At 30.3% G+C, this 18,730-nt stretch overlaps 1 protein-coding gene across 2 annotated transcripts; it reads left to right on the top strand.

The window, feature by feature from the left end:
* The first annotated feature begins 1,859 nt into the window (after positions 1-1,859).
* LOC105168679 (squamosa promoter-binding-like protein 16) lies at positions 1,860-6,068 on the top strand. Of its 2 annotated transcripts, none has more exons than XM_088884004.1 (3): positions 1,860-2,016; positions 3,691-3,880; positions 5,096-6,068. In XM_088884004.1, exons 1-3 carry the CDS (start codon positions 1,941-1,943, stop codon positions 5,871-5,873), a joined length of 1,044 nt encoding a protein of 347 aa, XP_088740130.1. In that variant the 5' UTR covers positions 1,860-1,940; the 3' UTR covers positions 5,874-6,068. The 2 variants fall into 2 exon arrangements, with proteins under 2 accessions (XP_088740130.1, XP_088740129.1); XM_088884003.1 differs by lacking the exon at positions 1,860-2,016 and adding an exon at positions 2,041-2,213 and having other exon boundaries at positions 3,422-3,880.
* Positions 6,069-18,730: the final 12,662 nt, after the last annotated feature.

Below are 18,730 nucleotides of genomic sequence, written 5' to 3'. Positions count from 1 at the left end.
AAATGACATTTAGATGAGGAATTTTTTTCCCAATGAAGAGTCAACTGTTGAGTGAGGAACCCTAAAATGAAGTTTCAAAATTTATTGTCTCTTATCAAATCATAAGACTTAATCATGAGAAGAAATCCAACTATTTGATGAGTTAGTGAAATTATTATTGCTGAAAAATAGATTAAATTATTTTATATTCGATTGAAATTGATTGATAAAACTTCATTTGAACTCAATTTTTTAAACTTATAACAAATTATACTTGAACAAAATTTTTTGTTTGAGAAACTCTCAAGCTCGGTTTAAACTCGATTTAAATAGTCCAAAACTGATAAAATAGACTTAAAATTTCAAAATGCATCGAGTTTAATTTATGTTTGATCCAAATTAAACTCGTTTGAGTTTGATTAAATCTATAATTAAATAAAATTTACACACAATTTTTAAAAATTGGTAATAACTCATACACATTTGAATAAATTATGAGTTCGGATCAACTTCGATAATTTACAGCCCTGATAAAGAACAAAGATTGATGCATATTGACAATGAATGGCAGACAGTATAATTCCCAAGCTCAGAACTTAAGGTGACACAGAAAAGCTTTGCCCTTAATAGAACTGAAATGTTCCCCTTAAAGCTACTTAAAGAAAATGAGATGCAGAAAGAAAGAACAAAATGAGATGTGGGAGCAGAATAATAGGCAAGAAAGTGGAAGAATGCGACTGGTAAGAACACAAGAATCCAAAACCCAAGGATTCGTTACTTTGCATTTTTCGAGACTTGATAAAATATTTATTTTTGTATTTTTATATTTTATTTGCGTGTTTTTCTGTTTTTTAATTTCTTATATATAATATATATATACATAATATAAAATAGATATAATTAGATAATAAACAGTAATTTTTGTCTCTCAAAAGTACAACGTTAAACATAAAATATTTATATATAAAAATATATAATTTGACAATGAACAGTGATTTTTATCTCCCAAATCCCAACATCAAACCAACACCACTTATTTTAAAATATTTTAAATTTTCCCAAAACACAAATCCAAACATATTATCTATTTTTAATACACACTCATTTATCTCTATTTTTCTCTCTCTATTTCTAAAATATAAAATAAAACAACTAAAACACAAATCCAAACATAATGAAATCTTTAAATCTATTTGTACCCTTTTTCTTGCTGAATAAAAATTTGTTGAAGAAAAGAAAAAGCGTGGAGTTTGAAAACACCCTGTCCCTTTTGTAGCCACTCATTTTACATGGGGTCTATCTTTCTCTTTCCCCAAAATAATATCTTAATAGCATTAGGTTTCTCTAATCTTGATGGATGGTGAGTTGTTTAATCACTTCTTACAAGGCTGCTAGCCCAAAAAGGAAGGTGATTGAACTAGTAAAACTGGTAAAAAACTTCTCTTTTTGCTTGTTTCTTTAATGTAATGTGTAGTGTTAGTGTGTGTGTGTGTGTGAAAAGCAAACAAACATTAGAAAAACAAAAGAAAGGGCCCATTTTTCTACCTTCCCTCATGGATTCTTGCTATCTTTGTGGTGCCCCACACAAGGGATTGATGTAAGTTCTTTATTGTATGTATGTATGTATATGTATGCATAATTTTAGTTTCTGTTCATGAATACATTTTAATTGTTTGGTGGGATGTGGCCTAAGGTGTTTGCTGCTCCTCTCAATAATTCCCACATATGAAACCTCTCTTGGATGCATATCTTCTTTTCTTTCATTTAAACTCTATAGGCCTTTTTCCACACCCACAACCACCCCCCTCCTCTCCCCACCCCACCCCCTCCCCTCCCTCCCCTACTCTACAGCTATAATACTACCATCTACTAGTCTAGCCCCCTTCTCTCTCTTTCACTTTCACACACACACTATTCCTATCCAGCTTTTTGTTGGTTGCCACTTTACTGAACCATCTATAATGGAGTCATTGTCAGAGAATGAATGGCTGAGAAGACTAAGTCAGTCTTCTCCTTTTGCACTTGTCTGTAAGTATTGTTGTTACACTCTTATCATTTTTGTTCTAGTCCTTCCTTGTGACTGTAATTTGTTTTAGTATATATTTGTAGCGATTGTTTCACTTTCTTCCTCTGAGGCTTTCAATATACATATATGCATTCTGGTCTCTTTTTTTTACAATTTACTTTCTTGGCATTGTCAAGATTTTTGGCAGACTCTTGGGTTGATTTCTGAGGTACCACTCCAACTTCTCTCTTTTGGGGTCTCTTAATTTTTGGTCTTTATCATTAACCCCAACCAGAAAAAGAAAGGGGAAACAAAAGAATGCTTGAATTCCTACCAGACTGTTTACTGGGCATCACAATACTGTACTGTAGCACCAAATTGCAGTTTAACTTTTTTTTTTTTTTTTTTTTATCTTGTGCTTATTGCAAAAGTAGTATTTTTCTGAAATGGGAATTTACTGATTTTCTACTGTTTTTAGTATTCAAATTGTGACAGACAAAAGAAAAGCTGTGACCTTTCCCTTTCTTTTTCCCCCCTCTCTGTGCGTACGAAATGGGACTCTGAAGCACTCACAGCCTTTGTGTTTTCTCTTCATAATTTGACAAGAATTGAAGGGAGACTCATTTTTTTGCTGTATATGGTCTTGGATCTTCTGCTTTCTGTTTCTTGAAAACTGATTGTGGAATGGGTTCACTGTTCTTTATTCTTGAATTAAGATAAAAGTCTTTCTACATATGAGTTTCTTATTGATCTTGAATGACATGGCCTTGCTCCTTTCATCAGGAGTTCAGGACATTGCCTTTATGAATTCTGAATTTTGTATCGTGTGTTGATTTAGTATTCAACTTTCAAGCTTACAATTCTTCCCCAGAAGAGTTCCAGTCGTTTACTATATCTACCTTGCCTGTAATTTAGACAGAAAACAGTTAACTGTAGACTAGGAATGGGAGAAAATTCAAGATTCATCAATTTAGACGGCACGGGACAATTCACTTTTCTAAATTAGAAGTCAGCTTTGGGTGAAACCAAGTGTTGAGGCCGTATTGCGTCCCTAAGTTGTATTAGATATTAATTTGCTTTCCTAATTCGAAGTTTATAATGATATGAACTATGCAGAAATGTTCCTTTGGTTTTCCATATTGCTTTAAATATTAAATTATGTGGTATTATACCTATGTTAATATCTTTCAATAACATGTGGAGAACAGCTAAATAAGTTTTCAGTCTACACCGAGTTGTTTCGAGTGATCAAGGACATGAATTATTTGTTGTTGCTTCATGAAAGCGTATAGTCCATTACACTGCTCTCGCCGATTGATTGATATATAAGTTTTATCACTCTCATTTGTTCTTGTTTGATCTAAAACTACAAAGTTTCACCATTTTGTATAATGAGAATACTATGTTTGTTTATCTAACGTACATTATATCTAACAGGTTGATGAGTATGGTAATAATGTTGGCAAGAGGGAAGTGCAAAAAGACTGTGATATTGAGAAAAACAGGCTGATTTTGAGAAACTGGCTTTCTGTTTCGATCTTTTAAGGTGGTTAAAGTTGATTACCAAATTTTTCGCTTAGGAGGGAAATAGAAGTGTGACTAGTTTATAGAAATATAAGGTAACTCATAGAGATTCGGGAGATACTCAGAGCCTGAAAGGATTCGGAAATCGCTGTCCTTCTCAATGGAACCATCATCCTTTACAGGGTCATCAAAAAGGGCCAAGGCCCCTGGCAATATTACTCAAGTCGCTAATTGCCTGGTTGATGGGTGTAATGCCGATTTGAGCCTATGCAGGGACTATCACCGACGACATAAAGTCTGCGAAACTCACTCAAAGACACCTAAGGTTACAATTGGGGGTCGAGAGCAGCGCTTCTGCCAGCAGTGCAGCAGGTAGACGATGAAATTCTTGTCTTTTATCTGTTATATGATCATTGTTTATTTCCTTGGTTTGTCAAATTATATCACAAAAGAAAGACTACCTAATATTCACATTAATTAATTCCCATGTGATCATATGATCCTTTGCAAGTAGTTGGTCTTAAGCGCCAACGAGTTGCATATAGTACTGTTGTTAGCAATGTGATTCAATATTCATTTTTTCAGCTGAAGTGAAAACATTGAATGCCGAGAAAAATGGAAAAAATATTTTCTTTGTACTCGTTCTACATATTACTTGGTGAAACATTTTCTGAGGTCATCAGTGTTTTGGAACTCTTATTTTTGGGACCATATATGGTGGTCCATCCTAAATGATCAATCTTTCCATCTATCTAGAAGTTTTGAGGGACGACGCAACATGCAGGCATACCGAGTCCTTTACTTTTGTTTGAAAGGGACTTCTTGACATATTTGTGGATTCATAGCTTCTTTTTTCTTTTTCTGGAATGGGGGGCCGTCAGTAATTTTTTCTTGGGACATGAATATGTACTTGAGGCCAGAAATCTCACATCATTTAAAGGTACTCTCTGAAAACACTGAAATGAAAGGTACAGATACAGAACATACTTATGCTAAATTCTTGTTTTAATGGACTGGAAACTGGAAAACAGAAACCGGATTGATATCATAAACACCAGGGAAACCCCATTCGACATAACATTTGCATAAATTTCTGTTTGCATGGTGGTCGATGTGCAGGTCAGTGGTTTCAGGGAAATTTACGGTACTCCTCGATTGAATTTTCTATTTCAAATTAGTATTGCATCTAATATACACAACATGTGTATAGAATCTTTCTTCAAATGAATAGATGACTAGTTTTTATGAATGTTGCATGCATTTGTTAAATGCAATGCAAGACTGCAACAGGATAAACATTCGATCTCTGTAACTCCTTTTATCTAACCCTTTTAACCAACTATTTCCATATCTGCTCTCATTTTCATACGGAATCTTGAACTATTCTCAAAAGACCTTGGAGCCTGAATTCAATCATGAAAATGGAGTTCACCCTGTTGAAAGATTGAGTTGACAAGGAGAAAAGCGTAAGAGAAACAAAAATTTTATGCCAGTATCTTTGACTCGGCATTCTTCTTGCTTGTCCAACCTCATTATCTAGCTTAAATACGGGTCAATTACTTGTTTGATCATTACATATTTTTGTAGGTTTCATTCACTGGTAGAGTTTGACGAGGGAAAGAGAAGCTGCAGGAAACGACTTGACGGCCACAACCGGAGGAGACGGAAGCCTCAGCCCGACTCTATAAGCCGAAGCTCGGGACTCGTTTTCTCCAACCAACAAGGTCTTTCAGGTACAAGACTTTTATCCTTCACTAGTCCACAAATTCTGCCAAGTGCTGTTGTAGGCTCGTCTTGGCCCGTGGTCGTCAAAGCCGAGAATGAGATGCTGATGTATAGCAATCAGCAGCAGCAGCAGCACCTGAACTATGCCGAGAGAAGAAACTCATTTCCGGATCAGTGCTCAGCTCACAGCTACAAGGTGGTAAATAATCAGCTTCAGTTCATGCAAGGCAGTGACCGTGCCGTCCAAGAAGCCTCAATCTGTCAACCGCTTCTTGATCCAAATGCTGCGTCGGGAAGTAGTAACTGTAGTAGCCACAAAATCTTCTCCGATGGGCTGAATCAAGTCGTTGACTCCGATCGTGCTCTCTCTCTTCTGTCATCGGCACAACCCATAACGAGGGAGTTTGGTTTGAACCAGACCGACTCACTCCCCCAGGCACAGTCGTTAGTTCACAACTTGCACTACAGCGGCTTAGGCCAGTACCCGTTCATTCAAGAAAGCAAGCCAGTTGTTTCTGCCACCGACGACTCCCATGGTAGCAATGCCTCTACCGTAAATTTTCCAGAAATGTTTCAGCAGGGGCCCGAGGGATCATCGACGTGTGGATCCCATCAAACTCTCACGTTCATGTGGGAGTAGACGAGCCGAGTTCTTGTTGCTCTGTTAGTGAATTTGGTTGTGTTGATTAATGATGGAATTCTTTGTAACCTGTCTCTAACGTTGCATGCTGCTGGTCCCTTTAGCCTGAACTGTTTGTGCTTCTGCGAGTGTTTACGTTATGTCCAAAATGAAGAGACTTCTTTTCTCGAAATGAAGAGACTTCTTTTCTCGAAACGCAGTATACTGGAAATTTTAGTTCAAATTGAATATCGTCAAACATGAACCGATTACAATGAGTATAATACACTTGTTATCTGATCGGTACAATTCACAGTGAGTCGGTGCACTTAGATTTGAACTGGATGAGAATTTTCCAAGAATCCCAAATATGCCTACACATGACATCTCCTCCACTTGTTACTTTGTGCTCCCTCCACTATTTGTTTGTGGAATCCTCATTCATTGTAAAGTTCTTGCAACTTTTCTAGTAGTGTTGGGCGGAGGTCTTATGTCCCACATTCTATGTTCTGTTAGAATTTCAGCAGTGGTCTTATGTCCCACATTCTATGTTCTGTTAGAATTTCAGCAGTGGACAACACGTCATATTCTTTTAGGATTTCACATGTTAAAATTATGACAATTATCAATTTGACATGTTGAGAATGCCTTGATATCATAGTCTTACACATGTTACACTTGATCATAGTCTTACACATATTACACTTGATCTGAAATATGCTCACCACTTAGATAATTGACACATATCTGACGCTGTAAAAAATAAAGAATATCTGACAATTGTTTATAAATTCAATACACGAAGCATTATATGAAAATACTTTAATAGTCGTAAAAATTAGCTTTCTGTAACTTTCGCTCTTAATTTATCACTCAACTACATTTTACAGGACGCAACTTGAGCTCAATTTTCGTCTCGTAAACATGCATGCCTCGTATACAAGTTAAACTAATATAACGTTTTGATCGATACTTTATGAGTTCATAGGCTTGGAAAATAATTAAAATTGGTTGGAACCCGATCGAGAATTTTATTTGTTATGCATTATAAATGAAAAAAAGTTGAATATTTTTCATTAGTAACTCTTAACTCACGCCGAGTCATCAAATAACTAAATTAAGTTCATAAATAATTTCAGACTTATAAGTAATAAAATCTAGCTTATATGAAACCTGGACTGAAAGATGAGATTGCATTTTTTATTTCAAATTATGTTGCATCTTTTCTTTTAATTAATATATATGCATCATGCGTATCAAAATTGTTTAATTTTTTATACATATAGTATATATATATATATTAAATAAAATAAAATAAAAAATATAACATAATTTAAAGTAGAAAATTCAATCTGCGGAAAAGATCACTGTCATGCATCTGTATACGCAATCGGGGAATTAATTCCACAATAAATTTGAAAGTGAAACTTAACTGATATTGGTCCAGCTACTTTAATATTTTCTTTACTTGTCAAACTTTTCCAAAGGAAACGAGAAAATTCAATTCACCAATGGGATTAAATGTCCAACCCACAAAAAAGAAGAGAGAGAGAGAGAGGAGAGAGTAGGATTTATGAATAAAATTTTAATTCGTCTGAACTAATTATATGATATATTTGGCATTTAAGTAATGTACATCTCATGAAAAATTATACTTGTAATGGGGTCGATTTTATTTAATTAAATTCAATTTGTAGTAGTTAATTAAGCACGTTCAATATACGTGTATAATTTAAAATTTTATTATAATTACTTAGTTAAATGAAATAGAAGAAATATAACAATAAACAACTAATAAAACTGATTAAATGAATTAACTTTAAATACACATGAATGAAAATAATTGACCGAAAACAACGTCGAAGAAATGGTGGAAAAATTAATATTTGAAGATATTTAAGTTCTTAGACAGTGTGAGGACCAATCATAGTTACTACAGTTTCCTCCCATCTAATTAATAGTAGTATTGGATGAAGCACACTCGATATTAATTTGTGAGTAATTTAAATTTCTATTATATTTGTTTAATTCAATTAAATATAAATAAAATAAAAAAATTATCCAAATTATTGAAATATTTTTAATTTTAAATGTGCATGATATAAGACTATTGATGAGACCAAGTGATCAAATAAAATAATATATTTTTTTGTTAAAAAGATAAATATATTCGAAAATATTTTAAACCATACACATCTTACCAACCAAAGTTAATTATTTTAAGGTCTCCATACTTAATCAATAGTATAAACAGATAAGAATTTTTTTTATTTGTACTAGATTACAGGACTAAAATCATGCATGAACAAATGGGGTTAATTACATCTTTCGTCCTTATATATAGACACTAATTCAATTTTGGTCCCTAAATTGTTTACTATTATTATTATTTATAAAATTGATCCAGTCGTTAATTTGTGTATCCAAATTAACGGCAATCTCATGTGAAATGTATGTCGGAATAGTTTGGGAGAAGAAATTGGCTCTTTTTTTTCCGTGTGGTGCTTGGATTTGGTTCGGTGTATAAGAAAGTGAAAGTAATTTCCTCATTTGTTCATGTTTTCTTTTTTAAATATAAATTTACCCTGATTTTGGTATATTTTGACTATAAAAAATTAAATTTATTGTAACATTTTTCAATAAGTTTATAATTAAAATCACGAAATTCAAAGGACAATCAAATGTCGCAAATACAATATTTTAAGAGAAAGATCAAATCTACAATATATGTAACTAGAGAGAGAGAGAGAGAGAGAGAGAGTTGAAATTTATTCTTCCATATCAATTCTCCAAGGTTATTTTATAATATCCACATTAATACATATCTTAGAAAGTGATCAATATCCAATTAAATATATATATATATGTTCACAAGAATATTTTTCAGCAGTTCAATTATTATTATTTTATGTATATAATTCTCATATTAATTATAAAGCATATATATGTTGGACCACAGTCCATATACAAAGATTCATTTCTATCCCCAAACATAAAAAATAATTTATTTATTTGTTAATTAATATATTATTAGCTTAATTGTGTGTATATATAGACATGCCTAATAACAATTAATCTCAATCATACAAATATTTTGCTCATATTGGTCTGGATAATTAGAGAATATATAACATATGGAAGTTGGAGGCCTAATAAAGAACAAGCTCATCATGTCTTTCTGTCGTGCGGCCAAGCCACCGCCGCCGGTTGTGCAATGCACCACCACCACAGTCGAGAAGAGGCCGAACAAAGAGGGAGGTTTTAGTGGCCCCGATGGGTATGTCCACGGCCGCGTCCTGGGTGGTGGAGGAGATGAGCATGTGGACAACAAAGCCACAAATTATATTTCATATGTCAAGGAGAGGCTTAGACTTGAAGAAGCCAACTTGTTGAAGGAAAAAACTTGTACTACATGATCAATTATCAAGTATAGTTTTTTTTCCCTATGAAAAATTAAGTGATTATATCAAAATTATCACTAATATATATGTACTATTGACTCATTGAATTTTTATTTTGTTACTATAATGATTTCTATAGTATAACAATGTAATATTTTGCGTGAAAATTGTCCATAAAATTGTGGATATCAAAATATCTTTTGCAATAAATTACTAATTAAAAGTACATATAAAGTAACTATTGTTTGAGTTCTAAGTTAGAAACTCATAACAAATTTGGACTTTTCATAAAAATATTGGGTTTTATAAATTTTCATGTGTCAATTCAGGATAAATACAAATTTTCTTTTTAGATTAGCTAATTGGGCCATAGCATATTAAACATGGCCCGTTAGCTTATGGATCCATGTCTGAACTCATGGTGTTCAAATTCAATAGAACTGAGTCAAAACTATCTAAGCCCTGCTCATGTCTATAAAAAAGGGTCTTCACATATATAAGTCACAATATACACACAATAAAAAATAAGTCCAAAAGCTTTCAATTACGATTCTTTCTTGACATAAAACCTCAAGACCTTGATACTAATACAAAACGTGACATGTAATTTTCTTCCATTACTTTAGAGGAAATTGAACATTTGATTCAAAAACAAGCGTCAACCCTTAAATTGATACTCGAAAAGAAGAATGAGGGGATTATTTGCACTCGTAGAGATTGTAATAATTTTTTTTATTTAAAATTCATAAAATTTGTTTCTCTGTATATTAATCTAATCTCGTAATTATTTTTTGTAAATTCAGAATTGTGTGAACATAGACAAGCCAAATGTTGTTTTAGTCCCATTAAACAAAACTTGTAACATTTTCGGCCTCTGGTCCTTTAAAACTTAATGCAATTAGTCCTGTAAAAACAAAACAAAACAAAAATGATTTGGCTGTTTTCTTCTTTTTAACGACAGAAGACACATGTCTTCCACGTGGCCATTAAGTGCCCTTTGAAGGGAAAAGCTCAAGTGAGTTGGTTGGTCTTGGACGAAAAATTGGGACAAAATATTTTTTTAATCTCATTAAACTGAACGCATAGCACTTTTTGTCCCATTTTCAAATTATTTATTTTTATATAAATAATAAATTATTCTTAGAATAATTAACTTATTTGTTTTTGAAATAAATTTGAACTTCTTTTTATTATTTTTTGAATTTTTAAAATAAAAAAATTAGAGTATTTTTTAAATAAATAATAAATTAGTTTTTAAAATAATAATTATTTATATTTGAGCTCAATGTTAACTTTTAATTATTTTTTGAAATTGAAGTATTATTTGATTTGAAAATATTTTAATAAACATTTACCAAGAATTATAATAAATAATAATTTATTAAAAAATAAAATAATACAGAAATTTATTTTTATATAAATAATAATTAGTTCTTAAATATAATTCTTTACATTTCAAATAAATTTTTAACATATTTTTATTATGTTTTGAAATTGATTTATTCTTTGGATTGAATATATTTTAATAAACACTGAAAACTTATAATAAATAATTTTTTGTTTCAAAATAAAAGTTTAGAGAAATTTTCTTTATATAAATAATAAATTATTTAAAAAAAAAACTATTCTGGGACCCAAAAGTGTTACGAGTTTATTTAATGAAACTCAGAATGTACTTCTTTTAGTCAGTAACAATACATTCATGATAACAAATATATATATATATATATATATGTACTTCCCAAAGTGACCTATTTAAAATATATTATGTTTTATTGTTTATATAAAACATCGAATACCGTTACCAGTTGTAAAACATATTGCGTTATATATATTTAGTACTAAGAATGTTTTAGTTATAATAATGAATTTTATGATTTTAATAATTATCGTTATTTTGTAAAGTTGTTATAATTAGTAACATTAGCATAAAAAATTAAGCATAAAGTTGTGATTAAATTCAATTATTAACACCTAGTGTTGACATTATAGATGTATCACTAATTATTTATAATGACAACTTTATACATAATTCTTGTCGTTAATAATTGTATAATGACAAGATAATTTACTATAATTTGGGCCATGTAATTATGTTTTTCGTGTTTTGGTCCTTTAAAAAATAGAACTTGTGATTTGGTCTATTACTTTTGCGAATTTCGCGATTTGAAAAGTATGAAAATTGATTAGAAAATCAAAAGAGCAAGTCACGTGCGTCCTCAAACTTACGCAGGCCGACACATGACTTATACGTGCCAATTTCCGACAGATTTAGAACTTTTTGATAAAATTTTTATTGAGATCACGATATCTACAAAAATAATGGATAAAAAACACGCATCCCATTTTTTAAAAGGCCAAAAACATATAATTATCGAATCCAAATTATAATAAAATTAAATAAAAATCAATTATCACTTAATATATGTATATGTATATTCTTAGCTACAATTTTAAAATTATTACTTGATATTTAGTAACTGATATCATATTTTTTTGCAGTGATCTTTTTCTTGGTTGAATATGATAATCAAAATGGTCAAGCCAACAAATTGGAGAAATTTAAACAAGCTATAGTGGGCGCGGCCCAAACCCATTGGATCGGCCCAATTGAAAACAAAAAATGGAGTCCTAATACTATCAATTTAGAGAGTATTTGACTAAATTTATTTAAAATATTTTATATGTTCTTATATTTAGAGTTTATATACGTTAGATCTTTTTTAAAAATATGTTATTAAAGTATTTGGATAAAATAAAAATATAAAATTTAGAAGATATTTGTAATTATGACAATTTTGTAATTAGTATTTCTTTTTCATAATTATAATTCTCATTAAATACATTCAAATTCTAGGACTGATCCAATACATATATAATTTTCATATCAAATTCTTAAATTTTAAATCAACAAATACATCTGAACTGAACAAAAAAGAATCATAAACTACTATAAAATAGATATATATCCATTCGTATGACTCGAATCCACAACCCTTTGATTGTGAGTACTTGAGAGAGTACATAAGGGATAATTACATTTACACTCTTGACTCATGGACTATTTACACAACTACCACCATCTTTTAGATAATTACACATACACCCATTAAAATATCAATATCACTTACACAAAACCACTTCTTACTTTTTTAAAAACTTACACACACCCCTAAAAACTTTAGCATCATGACACAAACTACCCCATTTTTCTGCTGTCATGAGTAATTTCTATAATTATGCAAAAGATAAGTACGATTTGTATAAACAGACCATAAATAAGAAGGTGTAAATATAATTGTCCCTAATAATTATGCAAATTAACTAATGTTGATTATTTGTCCAAAGTTAGATTCAATCATGTGATTGAGTCCATCTTATGACTGACAGTATCTTATCATAAGTTGATAAGATGATGTAGTAAAAAAAGAAAGTTTGAACTGGGGTATAAGTTTTTATGACTCTATGAACTGATGCATTCTCTTAGTCATTTTTTTAGTCAAACAAAAAGTACAAGAAGCCATATATTCTTCATAAAACCACCAAAAGGACTCTTGGGTTAATTTAAAGTGTGTTTGTTGAAAAAGACACTTGTTGTCTTCTCTTGAAGGATGAAGGCGCTACAAAAAGATATAATATTAACGACAAGATTTTAAGTAATAATTCTAAAGTCGTCGCATAATACAGTAACAATAAGTAATTATTTTCACTGTGTTGTTACTATACATGTGTCACTAATTATTTATAGTGATGCACAAAATTTTATCACTAATTCTTGGTAATTATAATTTTTATAAAATACTATCACTATAAACATCTTGCAACTCCTTATTGTGACAAAATAAAAATTATTGTCGTCGATCATATACAATCAGTGACAACATTAAAATTGTCTTTAAATTCATTTTCTTAAGTTTCTGTTTTCTTATAGTGAGGGTCTATTGCTGATCCAAACTTAAATAAGAGGTTCGATTAGTTTATGATTTGTAGCACGTCGGAGTATAAGATCCGTTCGTGATGCTATGCATATATCAATTATAATTTCAATTACAATACAAGTATTATATATATATATATATATATATAAATAAATATGTACGAAAGATCCATAAAATTGGTATTTCGTCGCCAACATCAAATTGTTTGACGTACACTTTGTATGATTTAGCAGCTACAAGTAGCTAATTGAATAATGCATTTCTATAACTACAACCCTACAATACTATTGCATTTTCATTCCACAATATCTGATAACATTGACAAAAAAACAAGAAAATGGCATTCCAAAAAATAAAATAGAAAAATCAAAGGAATAGTTTGTGGTGAAGTAGCAAGAAAGTGGCCCAGAAACCCTATCTGATGTAACCTGTCATCTGCTCTCAGGTTTGCTTTCCAACCAGCTCCAGTTATGAGCACATGAACTTGACACAGACAGCTCCCACAACATTCCTCCTTTCTTACAATATGGTTTATTATCAATAATTCTTACATGCTATCTTTAATTAGGGACCATTTTGTTTATCCTTAAAAGCCTCCTACATTAATGACTACCAGTGCCCATTTTCCCTAATTCACTCACATTAATTACTAAATTGGAAATTTTTTGCTGATCCTAAATTAGGGTTATGTTTAGTCAAATTTGTCATAGAAATTGCTAATTTGTTTTGCTAATCAGTTTATTTATTTATTTATTTTTGGTGTGTTATTGTCATGTGGGAGTTTTGTTTAGGCCAAATTGATCAAGTACTAAGGAGGGAAAATTTTTTCTTTGATTAATCCATATGTTTTGGGAGTGCAAGTACTGCGAGCTAGTGGCTTAATTGCATACACTACAAGAAAAAATAAATAAATAAATAAATAAATGATTTTTGCAACATTGTAAATAACCATTGTTTAAAAATTATGGTAAAATAATATTATTAAACATGGCAAAAAAATAAATCCAAAAACTTAATATTTGTACTACGATTAATTAATATTTGTCATGGGTTTTATAAGCTATATATCGCAAAAAAATCTACTATAGCTTTAGCCATGGCTAATGTTTTGGCCTCATTTGTAGAATAATGACTAATAATCATTGCGGATGTGTGATTAATTTGTATTCACCATGATTTTTTTTTTACCATGATAATTACTAGAGTAAAAAGTCATTTTCTCGTGATTTCTAGTCTTATAATCATAACTATTTGGCAATTTAGGACCCGGTAACTTGATAGGGATTGTAAAATAGTCCTTCACATTTTTTAATCTGTAATTTTAGGATAAAATTGATCAAAATTTTTAAAGTTGGCTAGAATTATAATATCACATTTAGGTAACTTTGAAAATTCCGAGCATTTTTATCCTAAAATCAAAAAATTAAAAAATGTGAACGACTACTTCACAATCCTAACAATTTCAGGGCTAAACTGCCAAATGACCATAATTACATAAATAAAAATGCAATTAAATCTACTACTAGCAAAATGGCCTAAATTGGTGCTATCAATTATTCTAATGATGCACGTTTAACTTAAAAGTTTTTAATAACTTTATCAAGTTATTCATTTTATTTTACTTTGTTATTTAATTAAAAAAATATAATAAAATTTTAAATTATGCATAGATATTGAGTGTGTTTCATCCGCTAATTATGTTTTATTGGTTAGCTTGTAATTGAGCCTAAAAGCAGGCTACAATTAAGGAAAAATATGGCAGATTTAAAAGCTAATGCAAATGGAGTATAGGTGCATCTAATTTTAGTCAAGTGATGGCAATTCACCTTTTAGCCAAGTCTATGTCTGCGTACCAAATTTAAGAACTTTTGGACAATATTAGAATGTGACAATAATTTAATCACATTGTCTATATATATTTTATATTCAAAATAAAAAAAAATTGATTATATATTAAATGCTAATATAAATTAACATAAGATCTTTATTAGATTGATTCAATTTACTATTTTGTGAATTTATTGAGTGAAAATTTTGTTTCTAAATAAAGAGTAAAAGAGGACTAGTGTTTTTAATAGAATTTTGAGAGTGCAAATTTGCAATTGACAGCAATATAACTTAAAAGAATAGGAGCACATTCGATCTAATTCTGTCCAAAAATGTCAATTTCGTCGAAAAAACACACATTTTTGAAAATTTTTAATAGAAATTGAAACAAATGTGATAATTTTTTTTATAATTATTGTTTTAATTGTAAAAGAAATACATTTTTCTCCGAAGTTGCAACATTGTAAGTATAACTAGCATAAGTTCCATGTATTTTCAGTAAATACATATGTTTGCTCTTTGAAAATATTAACTACAATGTTATAAATGCTTGCATTTTAAAGTTTAGTTCGGAGAATGAAAGAAATTCTTTTTCATTTTTGGAATTACGCAAATTCTTTGTTTTGTTTTTAAGGAATTGAGACTCTGATATTAGGTCAAAATATAAAGATATTTTATATGTTTTGTGAATTTATAGTTTCACTTTCTGAGGAGTATTAGTGTAATATTTTTCAAAAGGTATTTGTATAATCGTTGCCTCTGAATAATGGGTGTGGTTATAATTACAACTATAACCACAAGACATGTACTTATAGTTTTGTAAGACATATGGTGTTTGTGTATTTTGCGCCAATCCCAAGGCTACCAGTGTAATTTACCCTAAATTTTAAATATTTTCGGTTTTTTCTACTCACTAGAATTCAAAGCCAAAGTATAGACTAAAGCCCGACTTTTGACCATTATTTTTGAAATTCAATCATATTGATTTGACTAGTTCAATCAATTTAATCGAGAACAGGACATCAATCCAGTCATCGTATAGCATGAGAACTATAATTAGGAACCCGGGGTCAAAATCAATGAATCTACAAGTATATAATTAGTTGTGTAATAATTAATAATACTTTTAAAAAAATTCAAACTAACATATTTTTAAGGTTAATAAAGAGATTCAAAAATTGTTTAAAGGGTGATGGAGGAAGAAGTCATTAAAGATAAAGATGGCATTTCAAAAAAAAAAAAAAGAAAAACCACATGTTTGTATACCCGTATACATTTACTAAATTGAACATAAAAAATAAAAAAAAAGAAAAATTAAGGGGTAAAATTGATTTTTGCCCTATGAAATATATTGTGCGATATAAATAGACCTTCAAAGTATTGGGAAAAAAAAGACCGTTTTTCAGTTGAAGGAGAGAAGAATATATTCGAGTTTAAGACTTACTACGTGTTTGAAGTGTGTTTAAATTGCTTCAAATTAATTTTTAACCCCCATTAACCGGCATAATGGAGAGGGGAGCTTGGGGGGGAAGGGCTCAGATAAAGTTTTTGCAAGAGAGATTTCGGAGAGAAAAATAGAGAAGAAAATTGGGGTCGGAGGTTATTTCAATTTTATCGCAAAGACGCAACATGTGAGAGACACATTCCTCTTCAACGGCCACTTGATAGATTCCGTCAATAATTTAACTGCAGAACTAAAAATGAGACAAATTTATAAAATAATATTTTTAAAGTGAGATTCTTATAATGTATTAAACAAAACCTAATATATAGGACCAAAACCACACGCCTCGCTCAATACCATTGGCTTTTCATTGGTTGATGGATATTTCATCATAAATAGCAATTTTTACTATGTGTGGCCATGTACAATTGTAATGGAATGAACAAATATGGTAGTGAGAAAACAAAAGTTAATTTGCTCACCTAATGGTCTTTGTAGTGGGGGTATGGCCATCAATTCTCATACCCCAATTCAATTCCATTCTTCAATTTTGCTAGTACAAATTTGCAGGCCAAAATTAGATAGTTGGTTGGATCAAGCAGTAATTTCATAGAGATTGATCAATTTCTATAGGTGGTTCTAACTAGACAGACTGAACATTTTTGCTGATTTTTCAGGTGTTTGATATTTTCATAATCGAACATATATAAATAAAACATATGCAATCATCAACAGGTGTACTCTCAAATAGTTTGACGAGTCTCGTATGTGTTCAATTTTTTCATGTCTTTGTTACAATTATTTGCCAGTGGTGCGCTGTTCAATTTAAGGTTGTTGTCGGATATCATACTCGATTTTGGTGTTAGTTTTTTTTTTTTTTTTTTCTGATAAAAAAAATAATTTACTACCTAAAGTAGCAAGAAAATCAAATCTTTGATCATATATGTGGATATGGGGTTTGATTTTCAAGATAGAATAAATAGGTAGAAGTATTTAATTTATACTTAGCCTACAAGTCACGACTTAAATTTTGAGCAATTTTAGGTAAAAGCTAACTAGAAAGTATGGCAATTTGATGCTCACAACCTATCTCAACATTAAAGTATTTCGTTGTACCCCTCAAACTTTCATGCAAATTCAGCTTTTTTCGGTTCTTCAAAATACCATTACTAACTTTTTGGTGATATATATATATATATATTATTAATTTTGAAAGCATATATCAATTTTGAAATAATTGATTTTCTTTTAAAATTGTTTATGGATTTTATAGATTCAAAATTCCATAATTAATTATACAACGAGCTTAGCTAATTTTAAAAATTAGCCTCACTCTTAATTGAGAAACTAAAATTATTTAGTTAACATAATGTATAATTTGGTGAATAAAAATAATTGCAGTGGGGTTAAAAACTATAGGTTGAGCTTTTTATTAAAATGTGGTTTGGGTAAAATATAATTTTGATACGATTATTAAAAAAATGGTCCAATTTAATATGTTTATTCAACGACACCTTTCCAACATTTATAAATAAAACCTCTCCCCCATTTCATTTCGTACAATCAATTTTCGAAAAGCATTTTAGAGCATTCTGAACCACTTTGTCACATCAGTATTTTTATCTTTTGTTCCAAATATTATCTGGTTTGCCATGTCAAGATTTGTCGTGCTGCTATCCTGATATTAATAGGTCAACTAGAAGAAATTTAATATTTAACTATGGCTAATTGCTATAATTTTAAATATAAGATAGTCGTAGTAAATAGTCATTGTCTTTGGCCACACAACGATTGTTAATTGTGGTTTCGATGAGTATGTCTAAAATACTTGTAATAGTTAAAAGCCATAGCAAAATAATTTGCCATGGATCAGAGCCATGTCAAAAATAGTTTCCGTGATGAATAATTTAATTTTTGCATTAGTTTTTATTTACCACAGTTAATAAAAATTATTTACTATGATTTTACTCCATAATTAATAAAATTATGGTCAATAAATAGTAAAATCTTTTAAGGTAGTCATTGTGTATCGAAAGATAATTGTTATTGAATTGTTAGCACCAGCATCGGAGCAATAATGTTGTAAAGAGAACGAACTCAACTCTTGTCTCGATAATTTATAAATACAACTACAATATTATTTTTACCAACGATTCAATCACAGAATCAAACGAGCACCTATTAAAAGAAGGAAGAACCACAATGAGTTGATGAAATGAACCACAAAGCATTGGTTAATTTCTATTCTCAAGCAAAGTGAAAGTGTGA

Source organism: Sesamum indicum, linkage group LG8, assembly GCF_026168435.1.
Source record: "Sesamum indicum cultivar Baizhima isolate 11 linkage group LG8, ASM2616843v1, whole genome shotgun sequence".
In the NCBI taxonomy this organism is placed as follows: domain Eukaryota; kingdom Viridiplantae; phylum Streptophyta; class Magnoliopsida; order Lamiales; family Pedaliaceae; genus Sesamum; species Sesamum indicum.
Note: the sequence above shows the minus strand (reverse complement) of the source record. Positions and strands in the feature narration are given on the sequence as shown.

What these genes read in the sequence shown, in the direction of transcription:
- LOC105168679 (XM_088884004.1), top strand. Translation starts at nt 1,941, where the DNA reads ATGGAGTCATTGTCAGAGAATGAATGGCTGAGAAGACTAAGTCAGTCT. An exon ending in TGCACTTGTCTGTAAGTATT is followed by an intron (nt 2,017 to 3,690) that starts GTTGTTACACTC and finishes CATCCTTTACAG; the next exon opens with GGTCATCAAAAAGGGCCAAG. An exon ending in TTCTGCCAGCAGTGCAGCAG is followed by an intron (nt 3,881 to 5,095) that starts GTAGACGATGAA and finishes ATATTTTTGTAG; the next exon opens with GTTTCATTCACTGGTAGAGT.